Source organism: Penicillium pulvis, assembly GCF_028828015.1.
Source record: "Penicillium pulvis strain IBT 33274 chromosome Unknown scaffold_8_segment0_segment0, whole genome shotgun sequence".
NCBI classification, from domain to species: Eukaryota; Fungi; Ascomycota; class Eurotiomycetes; order Eurotiales; family Aspergillaceae; genus Penicillium; species Penicillium pulvis.
In genome coordinates this window covers 2,048,486-2,071,784 of record NW_026643080.1, presented here as the reverse complement: position 1 = coordinate 2,071,784, position 23,299 = coordinate 2,048,486, and the positions used below count along the sequence as shown (strand labels likewise).

Here is a 23,299-nt window from a genome sequence, read left to right as displayed (position 1 = left end):
GTCAGGTGGATTCGACTTGAACTATGGTCCGTGCATCGGTCCAGGGTCCACGAACTGCAGCGCGTATAGCTTTAAAGCAGAAACATCATAAAGACCATTGGGCATTAAAGCAAGCAAATATATTTGATGATCCTTGTTTTGTTTTTGCGGGTGTAATAAAAAGATATAGAGTCACTGCCCAATAGGAACCTGCGATTTGCCCATGGCAAAGCTGCCAATCCCTGGAAAAACAACACCAGTCAACCCCCTACAGCTTTCAATCATTGTGTTTCTATTTACACTTCCAATTTAATTATTCCGTGTTTTCAGGACCCCTATACGTATTACAGTGGCTGAGCAAAAAGCCATGGAGGATATTGTGTATATCCTCACTACTAATTGGGTTTAGTGACGCCGGGGAGAATCCCCACTGCGGGGCCATCAAATCCGTATCCTGTTTCATTTCTGATGATCGGTGCCATGTTTCAGTTATTTCAGTCCATGGCCCATGAAGCATTCGTAAGTGCCAAGCAGTTCAATCTCATGGAGAATGCATTATTAATAACAGCATCTTCCCCAGAAGCCTTGGACTTTCGTCGAAAATAAAGCAACAATCAAGCTTCCTCAACCTTCTCATCATGTCTTCGCTTGCCATATCTGAGGATAATCCCTTCCAGGTCTTGATCCAAGAAACCAACAATGACCCGGTCAGTCGTTAATATGTCCATTAAACCCCTCAGGATGAGATTGTTGACGTTGGTCATTCCTAACTTCTGCACAGACTGCGTTGCAATTGCGTTATCAAAGTCACCGTGTGGCTAGAAATGAGCAACAGAGCACGAAGATCCTAGCAGACAGCTTTCCAGGGTGGTCTTTGGATCCTATTTTGAGCCGACTAGATGGCCCTGGAAAGGAAGATGGATATCTTGATCCTCGAAACTGCCTTGTGATTTGGGCCAGGCCGCCTCCTCATATTCGTGATCTGATTTGCTTTATTCAAAAGGAGTTGAAGGAGGTTTCCCCTTGTAAGCTTTTCCGTTGATCCTAAAGCATCGAGTTCTCTAGTCTCTCGACTGACTCATCAAAAAAAAGCAATTTGGCTTATGCCTCCTCAGAACTTGCACACAACAGTGTTGGAGGTTGCGCACTCCCTGACTGAAAAGGAGATTGATCATCTTGTTCAAACCCTCGAGGCTTCCAAGGATGTGACTGCAGCACAGATTGCTGAATACCCCGTTGCTCACAAGTCGCGTCTCTTGAAGCCGATGGTTAGCTTCGACGCCTCTGCAATGGCACTGAGCTTTGTTCCAGCCGCGGGTGAAAACCTGCAAGCTGGTGACAATGGCGATGACTACTCATATCATCACCTGCGCCGGGATGTATTCCAGATGGTTCGTCAAGCCCAACTCCCTGTGGCTTCGCGGTACATCGTCCCGTCTGCCCATGTTACCATCGCTCGGTTCATCAACAACGAAGATTTTCTTGTTCAGGGAGCGGAAGGGGTAGAGCTTGATCGCGCACGCGTGAAGTTGCTGATCGAGAAAATCGAGGAAATCAACAAGAAATTAGAAAGCGAGTTCTGGCCTCAGGTCGATGGCACTTTCCCCGAAGGGGGTGAATGGATTGTTGGACAGCAGAACTTGGTGATTCGGAGGGGACGTCTCTGGTATGGAGGTGGTGAGACTGTGTCGACGGGCAGTGACAATTAGCTCTGTAGTAATCCGTGGCCCACAAGATTTAGATATTAGTTTAATCCAATTCTCGAAGCAAGCTTTATTCCCCCCCCCCCCCCCCCCCCCCTTTTTTTTTTTATTACGAAATTGTACAATGACATACCAATTTTGAAGTATCGGGCCAAGCCACACACGTTCCTTACGTATCAGCAAGGAACCCTTTCAACGGTCAGTCGGCCCAGATCCAAGATTATCCGCACCATAGATGGAGTGCCCGCGGAGCGTAAAAAGGATGAGAACATTGTTTGTTGTGTAGCAACAAGTACGTCAGCTTTACACTTGGTCGGACGTCCCTTCCTAAATAGGCTTATCCACGTGTGTTCTCCTTGGTTCATTGGGAATGGGAGGCGTGATCTGATTACTAGATGTGACTACGAAACGTAATGCAGGGCCACAGTGGGCGCCTTTCAAGGTCTTTGTATAATTCTGCAATCCATCAACCCTTGCTTAGTCTTGGTACTCCGATGCAAAATACTTCGTAAGCTGGTGTATAATGGTTTCACCCTGGATTCAGAGCTCCTGGGCGCCAATATAATTTCGCAAATTCTATGCGCATACCGCCCAAAGCATGCATCTGTAGATGAAGCATGATAACAGTAATCCCCTCTCACTCTCAGTCTCGTTTGATGCCAACCTTACCCAGCTGGCGCAGCCCAATTGAACTGGAAAAGCAAACCAAGATCATAGCAGCAAAGATGGTCCAATAGGCTGCGCGATAACCCTGTAGTAGAAGAACCTCCTCAGAAGCAGAGCTGCCTTTATGGGCCGTCACTGAGGCTGCAATGGCGGCAGTGATTGCTAGTCCCACGGAGTTGCCCAGTTGAGAGATTGTGTTGAAGACTCCGCCAGCTAGTGCCTGCGACTTTCCTGGAAAAGAGCGAGATATGATCAGACTGGAGACGGTCCAGAGCACTAACAAGGTCAGCATCTTGGTTTGAAATAGGAGTAAGATTTAAAATTGACCTACCATCGCCATTAAGCGGACTCAAAGTCATTGCGATGAAAGCCGCAGTCCAATATGTCCAGGATGGGCTCGCAAGAGCCATCAAAATAGGTGAAACAGAAGTTATCAATGCCGAGACTCCCAGTAGAACATGGACTTCGACTTTGGTGACCAAGTATGCGGTCGCAGAATTGGTAAGAACACCCACAACCGCCATTGGGAGGAAGCGAATAGAAGCCTGGAGGGCTGAGAGGTCCTGCACATCTTGGAAGCTATCATTTGGTTAGTATCAATTTTAAATCCAGAAGGAATTTCAGAGGACGTACTATAGAGTAGACTGATATTGAAAGGCGTTAAAAGCTGCCCAGGTGAAAAACATCGATATACATATCGATAGAAATGGCACACTCTGCCAAAGTGAGTTCGGTATCAAAGCAGGCTGTCCACGTTTCTCCTGTCGGCGCATCCAGAAGGTAAATGTTGGAAGTAGAGCAACGGATACCACTAAAAGTGTGATATTTTGCGCATCACCAATTGTCGAATAGCTAAGAGTTATCATCCTGTATAACATTAGCATCTTCAAGAATAATTTGCGAATCGCGAATACATACGCCAATACATAGGATAATAGACCTAGGGAGACCGCGAGAATAAAGACCCCAACCCAGTCAATCTCGTTCACTAGGCGATTTAATGAGATTTTTGTACGCTTCGTGTTCGGCAACATAAATATTGACGCGATAAAGAGGAAGAAGTTTAAGATTGTTGTAATATAGAAAGCCCAGCGCCAACCAATAGTATCAGTTAACACACCACCGAGGATCAACCCGGCTGCATAACCCAGGGGCTGACCCATGCCAGTAATAGCGAAGGCAATATTGCGTCTTGGCCCCTGAGGAAATGAAGCAGTGACAAGGCTCATCGAAGTGGGCAGGCACATGGCCACGAAGATGCCTAGCATGGCTCGAAATGCAATGAACTGAGTGCCACTCTGTGCGAGTCCACAGCCCAGAATCCAGAACGAGGAGACACCACTTCCGAGGAGCCACATAGGCTTGGATCCAACAATGTCGGCCACGGCGCCAAAGGCAAGAAGTGTGCACCCTGCGGCAAGAGCATATACCGATGCCGGCCAGAGTAAGAGGTCATTTTCCAGGTTGATATCGCGGGCGATCTGTGGTAGAGCGGTGGTAAGAATTCCCGTGCCAGAGACGCTGATGAATGTGACCCCTGTCAGAATGAAAATAATGCTGGCTGCCTCAAGGGTACTTTTTTCTATGTTGTCGTTCTCCACGGGTGCGGGTGGTGGCGCAACCAAGTCAGTCAGAGGGATGGCATCAGTATTCACAATAGTGGTGGTAGCGGTGGTGGACATTTCTCGCAATCTTCAGCTGAGGCCTTCGATATGCGAGTAGAGAGAGTTTTCCAACAAGTCTCTGATAACATTAGACCAGGCAGCTACGGGCTACATTAATCTCTTATCGATGCAAGCTTACGCAAGCTCCACCACTCGGCCCGAAATTCATGCCCACTTCAATAATCCACAACTCCACTTTCCCCATGCCAATGGACTCTGTGCCGATGGCTAATAGCCGCGCATAGTAGCGTAGATTGCTTGAGTTTACCCTTGAGAAAGCACTAAGAAGAACCCGGCAATGTTTCAACCAAATTGTAGTAAGATTTTTTTTTAAAAAAAAAATGAAGTCTACGGGGCTAGATGCTTGTAGATCAAAGCCTGGAGAGAATTAGAAGGCAAATGATATCGCGATAGCTAATGGAGTCCTCCATAGTCATTGATTTCGAGCTTTTGATATCATGGAATAAAAACTAAGAAAAGTCATAATAGGCCATGCGGCTAAGCAATTTCGGAAACAGTCTCCTCAAGTCGGGGTTTAGCTCTCGCTGCCTTCGTGTCACTTGAGGATTTCACCTTGGAGGCCTTCTGTGAGACGCTGGCGGGAACGACATCAGCCCAACGAAGATAAAGATCATCTGGAAGCATCTTCTTCTTCTCCGTCTTCTTCACCACAAGTTTATCCTTCACGGCATCGTACCGGATAGTTGAGCCCCCACCCCAATTTCTGGTCACTTGAAGTATGCGATTGATAAGTGCAACAAGTTTCGTGATGTCCTTTTGGTGAGCCTTTTCCCAATTCTTCAGCGCGGCATCGACATTCTCCACTTTTGGCATTGAGAATATCCCACGTTGATGATAAGCTCGGACGAGCTTGGGCGTTTGCGAAGCCCACAGCTGAGGCGCCACTTCCGATAGCTCTAGAGATTTGTGACGTACTCGAGTTTTGATCTCTAGAGTCGACTCTCTTGGTACCACCCGGCCTTCCTTCCTGATAGTCAATTTGGAATGAATGGAGATATCTTCGGCGGATGTAGTTTCCGGCGAGAGAGATAACGAATTCAGCATGTTTGTAAGATCTTCCCCTACCGTCTCCTTCTTCACTTTAGGCTTTAAGTCACCAACACACCCGTCTGTCTCATGGCGTACAATAAAGCGCAGACCACCCAGTTTGTACTGAACAATGCGGTGGTGTCCAGTGCTGCCTTTTATCTGATCGATAGTGTATGCTTTCTCAAACTCATGACCATAGCCCTTGAATTCCATCGGCCCAATCACTTCGGATGTTGCAGTCTCATCACGACAGAAGATTGCAGTCTGAGCGGCTATATCCACTTGGATTGTGAATGAGTCAAGACCGTGTTTGTTCAAAGTGGGGTTCACAAACGTCAGGAGCTTTCGAATATTGTTTCGATCGGTCACGATGTCGATTGAGTTGATATCGAAAGAGGGTTGCTCAATGTAAAGGGAGCGGAAGAGCGGCTCTAGAGGGCTGTCGGGGTGGCGAGCAGCATTTTGAGCAATGTAGACTAGACCGCTGTCCTTTTTCACAGATCTGGAACCCTGTGGAGCAGACCAATAAGCTGGGCTGCCTGGAACAGCAATCGTAGGTGTAGATGCTTCGATCCAGTTGTAGATGTTCCACATCAGTGATAGTTGCTTCCGCTGGAGCAGAGGACTCAAGGCCAAGACGGGAGATCTCTACCAGATCTTCAGAGGCTTTTTTGGGGCCTGTCATTTTTGCTCCTTTATCTTGCGAGTACTTAAAGTTCAAAGAGATATATGATATGTAGCAAATCGATTTACTTTACCCTTGGAACAGGGGATTGCCCGCGTTATAAGCTAATAGTCTTCCATTATTGTGGAGTTCCAATACATAGTCTAGCCGCGTAACGTATGAAAGCATACATTGCTTTCTTGCATGGCTAGTCAGCCCATTATAAAATAACAAAACGCCCCTCTTCTACCCATGGCCAACTTCGTGACCAATGACATAGGTTCTTGGCTTTTCTATCGTGTTTGATACTTTGTTTACATACCAAACAGTCATAAGTCCTAGCGTAGAAAGAATAACTCATGAATTATGTGGCCATATACTGTAATGAAAGGCCAAATCATTCAACAACTAGTCTATGGGCTCGCTTGCAGTAACATATTTCTAAAACCTTGGAAAGGTCCGTGCCACCAACCCCGCCAACTGCAGATATACAGCAAGCCAAGCGAATCACCTTTGAACACATTCTAAGCGACTACGATCAGCCGCGTGTTGCATGCAGTCATCTCCGTATAAGGCATCATACATTGCATTGCATATTCCAGCTTGGATATATCATCGTAGACGCGGCTCTGCTCTTCCTTGAATTACCTTGCCAGAACAGTGGAAGACTATGTAGCCGTCATTTACTTACTGAATCAGACCTGTCCGAAATCATGGTAGATAGTGATAGATTACAGGTAAATCTTGTCCATCAGCCGTTGCGGACTTATTTTGTCTACGGGAATTGGAGAATATATTGTTTCTGTACCCATGGTTCTAGACCTTCCGAAAGTGGTAATGACACTATAATTACGCAGGGATGTGATAAAAGCGACAGGGGCTACTCATCTTTCTTCCCGTTCGAATATGATGCACATTAGCAACATACTGATCATGTGAATAATGCAATATAGCAAGACGGATGGCAATAGTCAACGCATAACCAGGAAGAGCATACAAAAGGCCGGTATGAATATTCACAGGTGCAGACATATTGTAAAGGATTCAAGGAAGTCAATACTTTGGTATAGGGGCGGCTAAGTGTTCATAGCATGGATAATCATAGGAGATACTTGAGCTACCTTAAGTCATATTTTTCCCTAATCACTTTCAGAGGGTCTAGACGCTGCAAATGCGACTTCCATAAAGAGATGACATCCTGAACGGGCGTTTGATTATTTCAAACAACGACCTTGAAGGAATACCGCTAGGTGGTAGAAGTAAAAATCACTAAAAGGGATTCTTTGAATCCTTCCTTCCTTCATTATTCCTGGAGAGCTTGCCTTAGTTAACGGCTCATATGCATACCGCTGGCGAACCCAACCTATTCCAACAGGCAATCACCCAATGATCACCCAGCATTTTCTTTGATATCATCGGCAAATCAAAGCTTCGAGATATTAAGCTCAACAAATTTCCATGAGCACGGATTTGCACGATTCCAGACTAAAAGTTGTTCCCAGCCTAGCAGGCCGCGATGTTCACATTTTTGATCATGTGAAAATACCCATGTTGTTTCAGATATTCCTATAATAAGACTTCATCTTGTATCTAATTCATACACCCACATCTCCGGAGATACCGACTTCTCATAATTCAGACGCAGAAGAGCTTTATTCATGAACAATTCCCATTCTGTCAAGAAAGATCGATGGCAGGCTGTGCTCATCTTGCGCAATAATGAGCTTCGTTCTCTCTTCATCTAGTAAGAATGACTTCGGCATCCACGACGGTGGCTGTTCGCCCAAAACCATTCGAGCAACCGCCTCTCCACATGACCAGGCCTTGTCCATTCCATGCCCGTTATAGCCGCCCGCAATCCATTCGCCGCCACCCGCACGCTTTGTGAAAGCCGCAGGCAGTTGCCCTACCATCGGTAATCCATCAGCAGTAAAGCCCATGATACCAGACCAGACTGATATTGGCTCAACTGGCTCAGAGCCTTGCAGGATTTTGGGCACCACGGAGCAAAGATTACTCTTAGCATGCTCCGATATAACCGAGTCATCCGCGCTCAACATATCATCAATTTTCTGCACCTCACCACCAATCCAGAGATCACCCGTTTGAACATTTTGTTGAGCATAGTACAATCCGATATCGATGATCCCCGTAGAAGAGTCCATACTTGGCTTGCTTCGGTAGGACCAAGAAAATTGGTCGCCCAGTCGTGGAAATGACGGTCCCAATTTCTGACGCGACATAGTACCCCGCACTGGCCATAGCTTCCCTACTAGTCCCGGTATCAAATGACCTGCGTGGCCATTTGTGCAGTGAATGACGTGGTGAGCTCGAATTGATCCTCGAGGCGTCTGAAGGAGATACGCTGCGTTGTCTTCAGGAGCATTTGGCTCATAGCTGATGGAACCAACAGGTGTGTTGGTCTCCAGTGTAAACCGGCCTTGATGCTCTTCAATCAGAATCTTGTATAGCGCTGTAAACAGGCGGTACGGCCACAGCGCAGCGGCGCCTGTCTGTTGAGCCGCACCAGCAATATTCGGGTTGAATTTCCACTTCTGTATGTATAGCATGGTTAGAAGGGGATTATCGATAAAGGAAATATTCAAACTCACCTCCGTGGCATGCTCTACAGGAACTATTGTTTCTGGTAGCGCGTAAGCTGATAAGTCTTTATTTTGCTGGACAAATTCAATCGCCCGTTTGGCCTCGTGAAAAGTCTTCTTATCCTCGAAGACAATGGTACTAGCCAAGGATCGTAATTCTGCCGCTTCCTGATCCTTTTCACTCAGGCCAGCAGCGATCTCTTTCAACCGAGCAATTGTCCTTTCACTCAGATGTGCCACACTTTTTGCTTCCTTCATCCCCATTATTTCAGCTACTGGCGGGAAGAGCTCATCTGCGTTGGATACAAGATGGCCTCCGTTGCGGCCCGTGGCCCCACTGACTGCTTCACGTGCTTCGAGTATGGTAACCCGGAGCTTCGACGCATTTGGGTGGTTTAGCAACGTGTACGCGACTCCAGAGCCAGTCACTCCAGACCCAATAATGGCAACGTCGACTTCAGATGGTAGTCTGGGTGATTGAACCGCACCAACTGTCGGGTGGCGTGGCTCCTGCCAGGCAGACATCGTTGGCTGAGGGCTTGGCAGCCCAGGGGGCTTATTAAGCAAGGCGTGCATTCGTTCTGAAAGTCAGGTTCAGCTTGTGTCTTGGGTTTGAGGGACTGAATACTCACTAATAATAGTCATCGTGAGCTATAAATTTTGGCGCTGTGCAAAGAGAAGAAAGTTGAAGGAAGTAGTTGAGACGTCCATCCTTCCAAAGAACATTTCGACCTTTAAGTAAACTGATCAACTATTTGCCGGTAACCGAAGGGTCACATTCGGGATACTGGCACTAGCTTTTTAGTATGCATTTTTACTTTTGTGAGGCTGATCTATATCCCCACAATGCTACCATAGGTCAGCATGGATTCGTGTGGTTACCGCCCCACTATATTTGAATTCAGCCAATCAAAGCGCAGTAAATGGGCCGGTGCTTATCTGTACAACCCCGCATACATTCATCTGATAAATGATGCCTAGTGTGAGCTTGTTTCGGCAGGACTTTCTCTTTCAAGATAGAAACATGTGGGCGTTTGGAGAACAATATTGCTATAAATTGTGGGATCACAGGGAACTTTCGGCTTTTTCCACTCCGTAACACTCATTCATCAACAGTCCAATTCAGCTTATCTCTTAGCATCTCCAAACATCAGCTGAAGAGTCATCTATCAACCACATGAGCCATGTTGTCAAAAGGTTGGTCCACTATCTTACCCGCCAGCGCGAACTGTCCCAACTCAAATGATGATTGAAATCTATAGACGCGCTCGTGGCCCGTATCAAGGCCGACCCGCTGCTCCCAAGACCCAACCCCACCGCTACATTCTGGCAAGAGCCGCCACATCCCACGGTTGCCTCGATACAATCTCAGGAGCTTCCATCAAAGACGGACATTGCTATCATTGGCTCTGGAATAACCGGTTGTAGTGTCGCCAAGGCGTTATTGGAAGATCCGTCGCTAGCTGGCAAGACTGTGACCATTTTGGAGGCTCGTGAAGTGACTAGCAGTGCAACTGGCCGTAATGGTGGCCACCTGGTGTCTGACTGCCTGGAAAGCTTTGCCCTGGTGTCGGCGACTTTAGGCACCGATCATGCTGTGGAAGTTGCCAGATTCAGTTTAGCCAGCATGCAGCGGCTGAGGGATGTTGTCGCTGCATTTGGAGGCGATCTGGCTGAGAAATCTAAGGTCAGGGAAGTGATCAGCACATCAGTTCTTGGAGATGAAGAATCTCTGGAGGAAGCGCGAGTCAGCTTGGCGGCATTCGAAGAAGCGTTACCAGATCTTAAAGGAATGTTCGTCCTACTGGGGAAGGAGGAAGCGATGGAGGTGAGATATGACCGTGGCATGAACAGAATATCCTTTGACAGAGACTAATTATAGTGATTCCGATGAGCAGAAATATAAATACCGCGATTTATTCGGCGTTATGGAACAATATGGTGCTGGTGCATTATGGCCATATAGATTGATCACTGGCATCTTCGAGATACTGCTGCAAAGGTACCCCGATCGATTTTCAATCGAATCATCTACACCGGTCACTGCTATCGCCTTTTCGGCTGAATCTCCTGAGGATCCATACCCATACAGACTTAGCACACCACGTGGCACCATATCTGCAACCAAGGTGATCCACTGCACCAACGGTCATGCAGCCCACCTGCTCCCCGGGCTGAGTGGAAAGCTGTTCCCTTTTAGGGGAACCATGTCAACCCAGGCTGCCGGTAAAGAATTCCCAAACAATGGGTCAAGCCTTTCCTGGAACTATGTTGGCAAGAGCATCATAGATCCAGAAACAGGTATATGGTCTTACACATTATACTACATCACCCAAGACCCGGAATCAGGCGACATCTTCATTGGCGGTGAGAAGCAGAAAGCCGACGAAGTGTTTGTGAGTGACGATACGGTCCTTCCGCCTATTCCTGCTGAAAACCTCACAACAATTCTACCAACCATATTCCGTGAGGGCTGGAACGAAACAGCACCCGAAGTGAAGAAGATGTGGTCTGGCATCATGGGCTTTACCGCGGATGGTCTACCACTGGTGGGAAACCTTCCTGAAAATGCAACTGGGAGAGCAGGAGAGGGTGAATGGATTGCTGCCGGGTATAGTGGTCACGGAATGGATAAATCATGGCTCACTGGAGAGTCATTGGCTGGAATGGTTTCTGGAAAGGGTATTCCAGCAGGTTTCCCTCGGGCCTATCTCCTTACAGATGAGAGACTGACACGGTTGAGTGCGGACGTGTTTGTCGAGAATGTCTTTGGACATGTGAGCACTGACTGAGCAGAACAACAGGAGGCAAGCGGTTGATACCCTTACTCGCAATTTTTCAATGGACCTTTCACTCTACAGTTGAGCTTTTAGGAATTTTCTTCTCGGTCTCTCTACGGCAAGTAGCAGCCTAGGTACCTGTTTTGATCTAAGGGTGCATTTAATTTACTCACTCAGTCTCTATGGATTGCTTATATATTTCTACTTCTATCACATAACTCCTCCATCAAGGCCTCGGCTTCAAAATGCTCAGCATAAAACAGTCTCTCACAAAGAAAGATCTATTTTTACCCTCGGGACCACCCTTTATTCATAACCTGTATTTAAAATGGCTTTGTTAGACTCGACCATCCAAATCTCGATATTCCAAGCTCAGCTATTGTTCTACTTTGTGAAGCGAGGCTTTGTTGCTTCTATAAATAGGTGGGTCCTGAGATCATCGACATAAAGGACTTTCAATAGTGAAAGACTGAAAGCACTAGGAGTCTCCCAGCTGCTCTCGAGTATAAAAACAGAAGGCTCTCCCCGGGTGCAATCATCTTCGCATCCACCAAGTCTTCCCTTAAGCCAATAATCTTCCTGGAAATTTGAACTAAGATGGCCTCCAACATGCAGCTATTCCTCGACCAGCGCTCAAGCATCGTGAATGCACTAGATCAACTCATCACTCACATTCCACTCATCGAAGGAACCCAATCTACACATACTGACTGGCTTCGGATCACAAAGTCCCTAACTGATGAAAAGGCGCGCTTGAACTCGTTGCTTCCATCCAATAACCCGCAAGATACAGGGAACATTTCTTGTCTTGGTGATAGAATCGGTGTCATCAATTCACACATTGACAGAATGATCGAGGACCTGGAGAATTTCAATGCCGCACTCACCGCTGACTCCTTGCTGATCATTAGCACGCAGATTGGACTACTAAGTTTTCAGGGTTTAGAAGATCCACAGGCGGCTGAAATGGAACGGCGTGCTCAAGAGCTCGAGCGCAAGTTCAACGCAGGAAGTTGTTTGCCGTCCGGTGCTGGCCCTAGACCGAGCAGTCTATGGGAAGCACTTACTTTGAGTGTTTCGGGCTGCAGTTGTCGGCACTGCAAGAATCGGTAACTTCGTCTTGAGATTGAAAGAACAACAAAATAGAGTTGAAAATAGTTTCATGAGATATATTAGTATACGAAATCAAATTCACTCCTACACTTTCGGACTTTCAATCCCTAGCTTGCAACACGTTGGTCTAACTTGAGACATTCCCCAATAATCCCTATCAGGCCGTATCTTATTTCCTGGTAAAATATGAACTGGTCATTGTTACAATACCGTAGTCTGCCGTAGAAATTGATAAAATCTTTAATGTAAAACGACCGAACAAAGGAGGCAACCATAAATAAGCTTCTCATTAGACGCAGCCTCCACTTCCACTCATTTGACATCCAATAGAAGGCTGAATTTTCAATAGAGGACCGAACCTGGTAGGCAGAAAAGAAATTTCATTGTCGTGGCTGCTGTTTTCCTCATTAATTATTATTCGTTACCGTTCTCAATCGAAGGCCGGAACTCTTGGAAGCTGACACGGATCTTTCGGGGACTGCCGTTATTTGTAAAGATGAGACGGGCCAGATCATGATGATCCAGTCTCTCAAGTCGGCGCTCTCGAGTTATGGGAACATGACTCGCAATATTACTAGGCCTGTGATATAGGGGGGCTCTTTTCAGTCCTAATTATCGAACACGCTAACCCAAATCTGGTAGCCTTTTTCAGAGGTACAAAAGTGGAATCAACAAGTCTACTGTAGAAGCCTGAGCGACTGGAGGCTTTGCAATATGTCACTGATGTTCGCTATATGGAAATGATTGGGTATGAGAGTACCATGCCTCAGCCTCACTTCTCAACCCCGCTGCTCCCAAACTCTGCATGCAGTTCTTACATGCCCGTCCATTGTGAATCCACTGCAAACTTCCATTTTTTTACTTTCTTTAATATAACGGCAACTTGCGGGAAGGCAGGCGAGACATACTCAAGTTAAAATGTCGGTGGGGTTTGGCTTCTCTTTTGGCGACTTTATAGCAGCCCTTGAGCTTGTGGGCACCGTTATCGACGCCCTGCGCGAATCCTCTGAGGCGACCTCATCGATGCGGTCTGTGATTAATGAACTTTATGCACTAGAATCGGCACTATTGCATGTTAAGCGACTCGATACTGGCATCGATCAAATTAACATGAAGGCATTGTGACAAGCTGCGTCACAATGTCAGCTCACAATTACTAAATTTTATAAGAAGATTCAGAAGTACCAAGTCCATCTACAACAAGGTGGAACGGCCTCGAGGATACAAGATACATGGATGAAAGTCAAGTGGACGATATGTAAAAAGGATGATGTCGACAATTTTCGCAACGAGATAAGGGCCCATACATCAAGCATTCAGATCTTGTTGCTTGCTGTGCAGGTGGAGATGACGACAAGTCAAACTAAGAAGAATAGCGCACAGCACAAAGGGCTCGCCACCTGGATTCAGCACTTCTCATGCAAAGTCATGGATCAGCTGAGTAGGATCACCAGGGACCTAGCAGAGACCATCCAGCAAGGGAAAGCGCTTCTCGAAGCAAGTGCTCAAATCGTTCAAACAAATTTGCGTGTCTTTCAGATCACGCATGATACCCACTTGGCCATTCTCAAGATTCCGGGGCAGATCCAAAGACAACAACCGATTTGTCTTGTTGATCCCTTGAATAGAGAAAGTCCATTTCACCTAGAGTTTGTAAGGTCAGCTGAGGCGCTACTGGCCGTGGTCAAAAGCAACCTCAAAAGCTCAGGATGCGGTCCAGCTATGATCGACCGCGGTGAATTTGCCATCGAAGAGTCTGGAACACAAAACTCGATTGATCTCACAGGGCCATGGGAGGATTGTTTCTATCCCGGACAGAGAGTTGTCATGAGCATGATCTTCAAGCAGCAGCAAAGGCATCCCGGTACTACATGCCCTCGATGTTACACAGAGCACCAAGAGTCAGCTAGAAAGGAAACAACCTGGTAAGCTGTAGATTATGCATTCGGGGTCCCGGTATTAACTCTGGTAGCATCACCTGTGGCACTGTCTTTCGTCGCATTGAGGAAGTCGTTGAGCAAAACGCGACATCACCCGACAGTCCTGACTACGCCCATATGAGAGAGCCCCTAGAGGATGCATCAAAGAACCTCCACAAGTTTCGGCGCATCCAAATCATTACTATATCAGATACTCAAGACACACGCGAGCGCTCTTGGGAAGAAAACCTGGATATGACCCTCAACATGAATGGAATGACAATTCGCTTTGCTGAGGAAACCCTCACTAGCAAGTCCATCAGCATTCGCACAGGTGATCAAGGAGCCATGCAGTTTAATGTTACTGATGGCACCACCCGTCGGCCCAGAAGATACTTTCAGGGGTCTTCCTACTACTCTGAGAATATGCTTACGGGCGACTCTAGCCGCCGAGTGCAGGAAGATGGAAGACGTGTTGCAAGCGAACGAGACGACCAACGATCTGTAAGATTTGCTCACCAGCCTAGCCACCGAGCAGGCCGGTCTAGGGCTTACAGCAGAAGATATCAGATATAAATTGCTCTGAAGTTCGCATTGTTTAGCATCTTTGCCACTAATATAGATCTCTTTCCATTTTAATCCATAATTATGGAGGTGATTTTATCGCAAATCGGCATTGTACTCCTTTGTATACTACCAGGCCATCTTTTAAGCCCAAATCGTTCGTGATAAAGACTCTTGTGATGCTAGAGGTAACAATCACAGTTTGAAACTCATCTCAAAGGAAGACAGCCATCTCCTTGGGGTACTGACCCAGTTGTGCTAAAAGATGATCGTAGGGCGTATTTATTATTAGCGGTTTTACCATTGGTATGCAATTAATGCGAGTTAGGGATGCGTGGACGTTGCCAAGTTGCCCAACTTTTAATAAATATTCATGATCGTGACCTTGCCGCGTTCGGCTTCTTCGGCCAATTAAGCTGCGGTTGGACCTTGATATGTCTGGCGCATCAGATTTAGACCTACACTGGCAAGACATTTGAAGCGAGGGAAATGTCCAAAGCTACTAGAATCTAGCGTTCAGAGTCAAGTAATAAGTATGAATATGGTAAATATAATTCTGAAAGAGGTAAATTTCGCAGGGGAAAAAGAATATCCCAAGGTATCATCTGGGCCCAAGATTTCAATACTCCGAAATGATTCAGCGCAAAGCTGGATGATATAAATCCAAATCAACAACTGCATTCCGCCGGGACAAAACTCTAGATTCAAAACAAAACTCCGCAAAAATGCCATTGGCGATGACGGCCTCGGGGATGGACAATTTCTCCAAAATGTCATGGGATATGCGGATATGAAAAATAGATAAACACGAACGAAATCCCAGATGATAGGCAACACCAAATATGCAACCGCTTGGTGCCCTCGAGACAAGGCTCGATGGATATGCCCAGCGGCTCATTCTGAGAATGGAGGTAAAACAAAGGAAATGAATGCTCGATGGAGGCCAAAACCCACGATGCTAGATGGTAGGTCAAAACAAAGAAAAATGAATGGGATATCAGCGGTCATTATATGGGGAGATATGTGATTATATGGTTCATGAATGGATTCAAGATGGTGCGTCGGGCATGGCTTGATCGGCATCACTTCCTAAGATGGTTGGGGGTGGGTCGGAGAAGAGGGTTCGACGTCGACAATTAACTGTCAAGTCTTTATCGTCTGTAGAGCCGAGTCCAGGTGTGCTGGAGGCGCTCTCGATGAGCACGCTGTCATCATAAGTTTCAGGAGGTGGCGCAAATGACCAAACCTATAAAAATTAGTTGAGAGAACAGATAAAAAGGGTGGCATAACAAACCTCCATCACTGTTCGACCAGATCGACTGGCCATGATCACGGCTTTTTCTTCTTCGAATGCAACTCTCCAGACTGCTTCTGCCGGCGTCGATAGTTCTCGTAGCAGCTGGCCAGTCTGTAAACTCCACACCTTGACACGGCCATCGCTTCCGCCGCTGACGATGCGAGAATTATCGAACTGAAGACTAGTGACACTGTTGTCATGGGCAGCCAGTCGGTGGATAGGCGCCATCTTAGTTAATGACCAGACACGTACTGAACCATCAGAGCCACCCGTCACAAGAGTGTCACCGCGCATCTGCAACTGGCCAACCAAAGATGTATGGCCTTGGAGAATAGCATGGCACTGTCCAGATTGCGGATCCCATATACGAACACTGGTATCCAAACTTCCAGTTGCAATTCGACGTCCATCAAAAGTGATGGCGTAGATCTGGCTGAAATGTCCGCTTAGTGTGCGCAGGCAGCGGCCTTGAGAGATACTCCATATCCGCGCCGTGGTGTCGTAACTACCGGAAACCACAATATCGCCATGGATCGCAAGACACCTAACACTTGCTTGATGCCCAACCAGAACATTGCGACATGTCCCCGTTGTCAGATCCCAGATACGAAGTGTGGTATCTCTGGATCCGGAAATAGCGGTGTTCCGATCGGACATTTTCAAACATCGGACCGTTGATGTGTGACCTCGAAGTAGATGGATACCCGCTCTGTGATTTGTCAGTCTTTACTCGATCTTGACACGGCCAAATTAAACCAAACTCACCCAGTTGCCATATTCCAAACTCGCACATCCCGATCGCATCCTCCGCTAACCAGAATGTCATCCCATGGAACCATGGCCCATACCCCCATCACGTGGCCTTGCAGTGTTTTCTGGTTGTCGCCGTTGGTGTCATAGACGTGAATTTTCGCATTATCCAAAGCAACAACAATGTATTTCGAAGTCAGATGCAAGCTCGTCACGACACCTTGGTCGGGTGTGATATGACGCTGTGTGCACCGACCCCCCTTGTTCCAAGCAGACTCGACCATGTATTTCCGCTTGAACTGCGATCGGTAGGAAACCGGTCTAGTCCGACGTCTTCGGGAGAAGCTAGTGAGTGGCAACCAGTCGCCAGACACAGTGCGGGGAAGTTCGGGGTCGCTCTCGATGGTTGGTTCATTCGAGTCCGACCGTAGTGGTAAGTCGTTCAAAGAGTGTGTTTCGAGGTTCGAGTCCACGGATCTCGGGGTAACCGGTTCCATGCAGTCATCCTCCTGGATCCGCCGTACCAAGTATGCATGCTTCTCGCAGAGATTCTTCCATGTGATATCGTCGTTTAGTAACTCACGCCATCGTATAGAGACTTGCGATGCCCTGGCGAGTGTCTTCGGATCGTCGATAAAGGAGAGCACCTGAGCGGGGAAATGAGTCAGTTAGGCCCCTCGATCCATCATAAATCGGGGGAGAGAAAAAAACAACATACCCTCAAGCATAGTTCATTTGGAAAGACCAAGAACGGATCCTTGCGCAGTCGAGGCCCGACATAGCTTGAAACGAAGCTGAGTTGTTGGCTGTCGCATACGTCCAAAAGACCCTCGAGGAGTTTTTGCTTCCGAGTATTGGATAAGGTACTGAAGTGGATGCGCAGGTTCAGCAGGAATGTATTCTCCTCGTCGTCAGCTGAGTGCCAGTCTGGTGGACGTTGGTGTGGGGTCGGGCTCGGCGCAGGTGTTGGTGGAGAAGCGGGTGCCGAAGGCAGGAGGTTTGCGGGTATCGGAGTGATGTTTTTCTTGCTGATGCTGAGTGATCGGCCGGGCGTACTAGTGAAGCTGGATACGGAGTCGCGATTTGACTGAGAAAGGGTATCCAACTGATCCAAAACGGTCGAGCCTGTCGACTCCTCTATATCAAAGGCTTGGGAGTCCATCGCGGATAGAAACCCAAGTTGCTCCCTCTCTCCTCGCAGTTTATCTCACAAAAATAACGGTCGCACGGAGCCGTCGGTAGGCATAGAGGGGGAATACCCGGGGTGGTATGAGGGGGTTTCAAGATAATGATGGAAAGGCGGTTGGTGGAAAACCGAGGGAAAGGGAGAAAAACCCGATACCACGGAGGGGGATTTCGGTTAAGTCACGATAATGATCGCCTTCTTTGTATCTCTTTCCACAGGTTTGTCACTTTGCCCCTAAAAAGAAAATCCATCCAAGTAGAAGCAAAAAAAGTCGATGAATAAGGAAAAGGGACATTCCAAGCGGAGATGAATGTCGTGACCGTCTCGACTCTGACAAAGCCGCCAAGCTCTGCCCCGTGTTCTCCGTTCTCCACTCTACCGGACTCGAATGAAACTCCGTTTTCTACTCCGTTACATGCTCCACTTCAAGAGGCTGAGACAGTCGAGCTTCGAGTTTGCCTCGTTGCCCACTGATCCGCAGAGGGCGCTTTCCATGCAGATCGGGCGCAAGTCTCGGCCAATCTTAGGCGGCACAGAGCCGCTCGGGAAAATTCAAAGGATCCGTGAAGGAATCGCGAACTATATGCCCCGACGGTTTGGGTAGAAGGCTCGGTACGCGGTTATTCGACCATGGATCAACCCGACCAAAGGCAATGATTCAGCGTGACGAGACTGACGAAACCTTTCATCACCCGACATGGCAAGATGATCCAAGCATGAGCTCCCAGCGAGGTGATCGCCCGCTCTTATATAGTACCCGTGAGCAACGTCACGCTACGTCGGTGTGATCGTGAGAAATGCAATCATGACCCGCCCAATTTAGTACAATCATTCTATTCAAACACTGGTATCCTTCTACTCTGAACACATGCCAAACAAGGGGGTATATGCTCCTCATATCCATTCCGTGGCGAAGATAAGAAAAAAAATTCGACAATGATAAAGACACAGTCCGCATCGACATGGCATCCCGTTGCCTGCTACTGGGGATGCATGCGATACGAACAACAAAAACACGAGCAAAAATAAATGAAGAAAGTTCAATGAGCATGACCAATCTGGAGGAAGAGTGGCAAGATCATACCCACGACGGACGCGATCAAGTCCCTCATCGACTTATCAGATCCATCCGGGGATTCGCGAGAATCACCGTATCCATTCACAGATGATTCTCGGGGGGTGGAGCCAGGCCCATTCTCTTGCATGGTGTGCATCGCCACATACCTGTCTTAATTAGCATGCCGTTGAAAGGCAAAAAACAAACATGTTCCAGAAACTCACAAGAAAGTGCCTCCGGAGAAAAGCAAGAGCATTCCGGTCCGCCACAGAGAGCCAGTCTCGTCGCTGCTAGAAGATCCCACCATATGTACAAAGAGGAAAGTGGCAAGTGCACCAACAGGCGCCGCCAAGCTGAAGATCAACAGATGCGCCCTCGCAGCCCGGCTGGATAGCCCCTGCTTCAAAAGAATCGAGGTCAATCCAAAGGAGGCGGGAGCCTTGTGTACCATAATAGCCAGGAAGATAATAAAGCTCAGCCCGGAATCGGAGCTGGACGCACCCAGCGCGATGCCGTCGGCTGCAGCATGAATAACCAACCCCGTAGTCGTAGCAAAGCTGTGTCCTCGTCGGGAGTTCGAATGGCCGGCATTCAGATGTCCTCCGTCGCGCATGGGTGAGGAGCCCCGTCGCAATCCAGATCCAAGGTTATCAAGGGAGATGTGGTATGGGATCCGTTCGATTTTGGTCGGCGAAGCAAATTCTGGTACTTTATCGATCAGGTACATCAGAATGAACCCGCTGACCAAAGCAACTCCGATCCAGGCATGCGGGGAGTTCTCTTCCGCTTCCTCTTTGCTCGAGTGGTCGTCGTCCTTTCGTGCAGGTAGTCCTGCTACTATACTCGACGACTGGTCGCGATCGGAAAGGGGTACGGACGATTCGTGGTCTAGCGATAGAAATGGAAGGGGGGTGTCCGTCGGTAATAAAGCATCGTCGTGACGGTCTGATGAAGATCGCACCATGACAGGGAGTCCCTGTGATTGCCAATCAACATTGGCCGACCGCGTGCTGAGGCCTTTCTGGCTCGCAGAGCTGGCGTAAAGAGTCTCGACGCCCTCAGGTATAATAACAATCAATGAAGTTCCCACCAACACACCCATGCCAATCGAGGATATGAGGCGGAGTTGTGAGGGGGAGAGGGTAAAAGCAAGAGGTAATGAACCGACAACAAAGGATCTAAAGAGGTGTCAGTAGTCAGGCCATTGAGTCGCTCTTCATCATTGTGGATAAACACTCACGTTACGGCCATCACAATGCACAGGGCGAGCAGAGTAAAGAGTCCCTCCATGGTGGCCTCTTTGTCGCAAGAGCTTGGCACTTGTGCTCGGGCTCTAGACGTTATCAATCATTATGTCCAACGCGGAAACGACTGTAAGATAAGCCCGATCGTAAGCGACGGGGTCAGGGATGGAATGGGTGAAGGAGTCAGAGAAGGAGCGAAGAGGGTACTTGGCACCCAGGCAAGTCGAGACCCACGCATTCTTGTCAGGTACCGCTCCCGGATCAAACCATCTCCGCGACTATTTTTGGTTTCACCTTTATACTCAACCATGCTTTTTCTGGGGAATACTGAAGTAGTTCCCAAGCAGATCTACTTTTAAGAATTCTGGTTGCTTCTTGATGTTGTGATTTGGTCAACATACAACAAGGGACAATACGCCACCTATCCCTAAAAATGGGCATCCTCCCTTGACTATGCTTAACCTGCACAGGGACAGGCACGGGGTATCTCCAAGCTTGTGTCTTTGACTTGGTCTTATTGGATGCCTTTGCCGATAAAATGAGAGGGAAAATTGTCAACAAAAGCAATTGATACATTTACTCCGTCATCGGTGCCAATACAACGCGTTTTAGACTTGGAAAGATACACCACCGCTAACAGTAGACAAGTTCGAGGTTGTATGAGTCGCTCAGTCTGCATTCGTACTATCCGCGAGCTCTTCAATAGAGGCAATTGACATTTTACTAGATAATAAAAACGGTTTCCTGGTAGGAATGAGGACACGCTGGATTTATTTATATATTGATCTTGAGGTTACCCAGTCGAGAAATTAATCATTGCATACACCTATGCAATCTTGTTATGCAACATTGAGCCGGCAGAAAAAAAATCAACATCATCAATAATGATAGAAGAAATTAACTAAGATTCCTCCAGCTCCGCAACCCATCTCAAGCGACAGCCTTCGGGGTGAAGTTCCTTGCAATCGTCATCCTCGGTTATTAGACATTCAAATTTCCAGTGTGTTTGGGTCTCTTTTCCAGCTTGCTTCCACAATTCAGACAAAGATTTCTCATTGTGAAGAAACATTGATCGGAACTCAAGGGGACCATTGCTCCACGTGCCTGCAGAGTGGCTGCCAAAATGAATTCCGGCGATCATTGATCCGCCTGTTGGTGACACTAATTGAATCATACGCTTGGCCGCTTTCAATTGGGTATCCCAGTCCCACAGGTGCATGAAATACCCGGAATTGATTATTTTGATATTTTTGGCCAGGCTGCTAATTTCTGGCGTGTCTTCCCAAAAGTCCTGGCACAGGAAACTGGTATCAAGAGTGCCTTCATCCTTGAACAGCTCGTAACCAAGCGCAATAAAAGCATGGTGTAGGTCAAGTCCAACAATGGATTTTTCTGGTGCACCATCCCATACCAGACGTCGTATATCTTGTCCAAGGCCGCATCCCAGGTCTAATACCATATGACCAGACTTGGTCTCCTCGACCATTTTGGGATAAATGGGCGAGCGGGCAAGATCGAAGTGTAAGAATAAGAACTGTTGAAAGCAAGGATATTTAAAGACATTCCAGCCTTTCTTGGCCTGGATCCGTCAGTTTGGCCTGGGGAGAGGAGGGGGGGAGGGGTTGAAAACTGACAACACGCTTTACATGTTCTTCCATTTCAGTGGGGTCTATCTTTGAATAGTCATGAAGCAGCCGCCCTGCTTCCCCGTCAAGGAGACCAGATATGTCTATCTCATCGTCCCACGGAGGAGAACATTCAACCATTCCAGCCATGGTACTGTGCAGTGTTCAAACTTGGAAGGCTTCGTTCAATAAGGTATGTAACGAACCTTATAGGCGTGAACCGCTTGATCTTGACTCAGTAATAGCGTGAGATAGATAATTGAAGTGATCTAACTTTCCTTGGAACTTTGAATCCTCTAATTCTCAAGCACTGGAGGGCTCAACTATTCATATAGTCCCAAACCTTCGCACAAACTACCAGGTGCACGCTTGCCCCTCCGTCAAGTGCTGCTGATCAGAAAGTTCAACCTCGAAAGACAATTTTACGAGACGTATACAACATGCTAAAAGCCTAGAAACAATCTGCAAGAATCCCTATTGAGTGTTCGATTTGCAATCATTGAACGAAATTGGTAGGTTGTTAACGACCAGGGCCGTATCAGAGTGCTTCAGGTAGTGCAGTGCACAGACACCAGGGTCAAGAGAATGGTCGCAAACCTCATGAGGTATACTCCATACTGCAGAATTGAAACTAAATTAGTCGCTGTGCATCCCGCTTGGTGATAAAGAAAAAATGAGCTTATCAATCTTCAAATAGTCAACACCATGTCTTCGTACGGTGACGTTGAATCAAGGCTGAAACAACGCCAGATTTGGCGAAGTGCCAGCCCGAAGCTTATAAGAATGGTTACACAACACATGCAAGCAACTATTTTGGGAAAGATTATATAGTTGCGATCCCGTCATGGTGTGGTGATCATTGATGATCAAAGCCACTCCTTTCCATATGCACTCCGCCACAATGAATGCAAGCACAGACCTCTTATCTCGCTGCATGATGTGCGAGACCTGTAGCAAAGTCATCTGAGTACGCACAGCTCTGATTCTACTCCTCAGATTATACGTCAGTATTTGACTTCCAGGGTTGCTGATTCTTATGCTCCTACCTTCACTTATACCCCAGTTTTGGATAACCCCTTTGCCTGACAGAACAGTCATCATAGAACGAGGAACCACCTTTTTTTATCAGTCAGGTCCTATATATACCCATATGGAACGGAAGTTAGGCCAGCAATCTGATGAGCAAGGTTCTCCACCCCGCATCAGAAAGCCGTCCCTCTTCAATTTCTGAAAATTCCATCGCGTCGATATGTTACTGAGGGTTCCCCGTTTCGTCGGGTACGCTGATCAATAGACGATCGGACCAAGGCTTCTTCTAAGCATATACAAAATCCGACAATATGGGTATTGTTTCAATATTATAAAGCATCATGATCGCATTTCATGTCACATAATGCTTGTCTGGATTAGCAATGAATCACTGGAGGGACTAGTA

The 23,299-nt window shown here is 47.3% G+C and overlaps 10 protein-coding genes across 10 annotated transcripts; 4 read left to right on the top strand and 6 right to left on the bottom strand.

The window, feature by feature from the left end:
* Window positions 1-617: 617 nt before the first annotated feature.
* On the top strand, window positions 618-1,688 carry N7503_010195 (RNA ligase/cyclic nucleotide phosphodiesterase; the record flags this gene model as incomplete). Its single annotated transcript, XM_057069741.1, has 3 exons — window positions 618-686; window positions 761-1,004; window positions 1,072-1,688. 3 exons carry the CDS (start codon window positions 618-620, stop codon window positions 1,686-1,688), a joined length of 930 nt encoding a protein of 309 aa, XP_056916352.1.
* A 637-nt stretch (window positions 1,689-2,325) lies between these two features.
* On the bottom strand, window positions 2,326-4,030 carry N7503_010194 (putative MFS transporter; the record flags this gene model as incomplete). The annotated part of the gene is made up of 4 exons (XM_057069740.1): window positions 2,326-2,624; window positions 2,680-2,927; window positions 2,982-3,215; window positions 3,267-4,030. 4 exons carry the CDS (start codon window positions 4,028-4,030, stop codon window positions 2,326-2,328), a joined length of 1,545 nt encoding a protein of 514 aa, XP_056916351.1.
* A 480-nt stretch (window positions 4,031-4,510) lies between these two features.
* N7503_010193 (geranylgeranyl pyrophosphate synthetase) lies at window positions 4,511-5,656 on the bottom strand (the record flags this gene model as incomplete). Its single annotated transcript, XM_057069739.1, has 1 exon — window positions 4,511-5,656. The coding sequence occupies one exon, from the start codon at window positions 5,654-5,656 to the stop codon at window positions 4,511-4,513; it is 1,146 nt and encodes a 381-aa protein (XP_056916350.1).
* Window positions 5,657-7,378: 1,722 nt separating this feature from the next.
* On the bottom strand, window positions 7,379-8,974 carry N7503_010192 (NAD(P)/FAD-dependent oxidoreductase; the record flags this gene model as incomplete). Its single annotated transcript, XM_057069738.1, has 3 exons — window positions 7,379-8,281; window positions 8,339-8,910; window positions 8,962-8,974. 3 exons carry the CDS (start codon window positions 8,972-8,974, stop codon window positions 7,379-7,381), a joined length of 1,488 nt encoding a protein of 495 aa, XP_056916349.1.
* Window positions 8,975-9,513: 539 nt separating this feature from the next.
* On the top strand, window positions 9,514-11,121 carry N7503_010191 (NAD(P)/FAD-dependent oxidoreductase; the record flags this gene model as incomplete). Its single annotated transcript, XM_057069737.1, has 3 exons — window positions 9,514-9,526; window positions 9,592-10,157; window positions 10,228-11,121. The coding sequence occupies 3 exons, from the start codon at window positions 9,514-9,516 to the stop codon at window positions 11,119-11,121; spliced, it is 1,473 nt and encodes a 490-aa protein (XP_056916348.1).
* A 597-nt stretch (window positions 11,122-11,718) lies between these two features.
* On the top strand, window positions 11,719-12,222 carry N7503_010190 (uncharacterized protein; the record flags this gene model as incomplete). Its single annotated transcript, XM_057069736.1, has 1 exon — window positions 11,719-12,222. The coding sequence occupies one exon, from the start codon at window positions 11,719-11,721 to the stop codon at window positions 12,220-12,222; it is 504 nt and encodes a 167-aa protein (XP_056916347.1).
* A 1,722-nt stretch (window positions 12,223-13,944) lies between these two features.
* Window positions 13,945-14,717, top strand: N7503_010189 (uncharacterized protein; the record flags this gene model as incomplete). The annotated part of the gene is made up of 2 exons (XM_057069735.1): window positions 13,945-14,147; window positions 14,195-14,717. The coding sequence occupies 2 exons, from the start codon at window positions 13,945-13,947 to the stop codon at window positions 14,715-14,717; spliced, it is 726 nt and encodes a 241-aa protein (XP_056916346.1).
* An 875-nt stretch (window positions 14,718-15,592) lies between these two features.
* Window positions 15,593-18,194, bottom strand: N7503_010188 (F-box/WD repeat-containing protein). Its single transcript, XM_057069734.1, has 4 exons — window positions 17,471-18,194; window positions 16,768-17,399; window positions 16,000-16,711; window positions 15,593-15,951 (listed from the first exon to the last, which is right to left on the bottom strand). The coding sequence occupies exons 1-4, from the start codon at window positions 17,912-17,914 to the stop codon at window positions 15,754-15,756; spliced, it is 1,986 nt and encodes a 661-aa protein (XP_056916345.1). The 5' UTR covers window positions 17,915-18,194; the 3' UTR covers window positions 15,593-15,753.
* Window positions 18,195-18,965: 771 nt separating this feature from the next.
* Window positions 18,966-20,404, bottom strand: N7503_010187 (Mn(2+) transporter ATX2). Its single transcript, XM_057069733.1, has 3 exons — window positions 20,236-20,404; window positions 19,220-20,173; window positions 18,966-19,162 (listed from the first exon to the last, which is right to left on the bottom strand). Exons 1-3 carry the CDS (start codon window positions 20,283-20,285, stop codon window positions 18,979-18,981), a joined length of 1,188 nt encoding a protein of 395 aa, XP_056916344.1. The 5' UTR covers window positions 20,286-20,404; the 3' UTR covers window positions 18,966-18,978.
* A 736-nt stretch (window positions 20,405-21,140) lies between these two features.
* N7503_010186 (class I SAM-dependent methyltransferase) lies at window positions 21,141-21,725 on the bottom strand (the record flags this gene model as incomplete). The annotated part of the gene is made up of 1 exon (XM_057069732.1): window positions 21,141-21,725. One exon carries the CDS (start codon window positions 21,723-21,725, stop codon window positions 21,141-21,143), a length of 585 nt encoding a protein of 194 aa, XP_056916343.1.
* Between the last annotated feature and the right edge of the window lie 1,574 nt (window positions 21,726-23,299).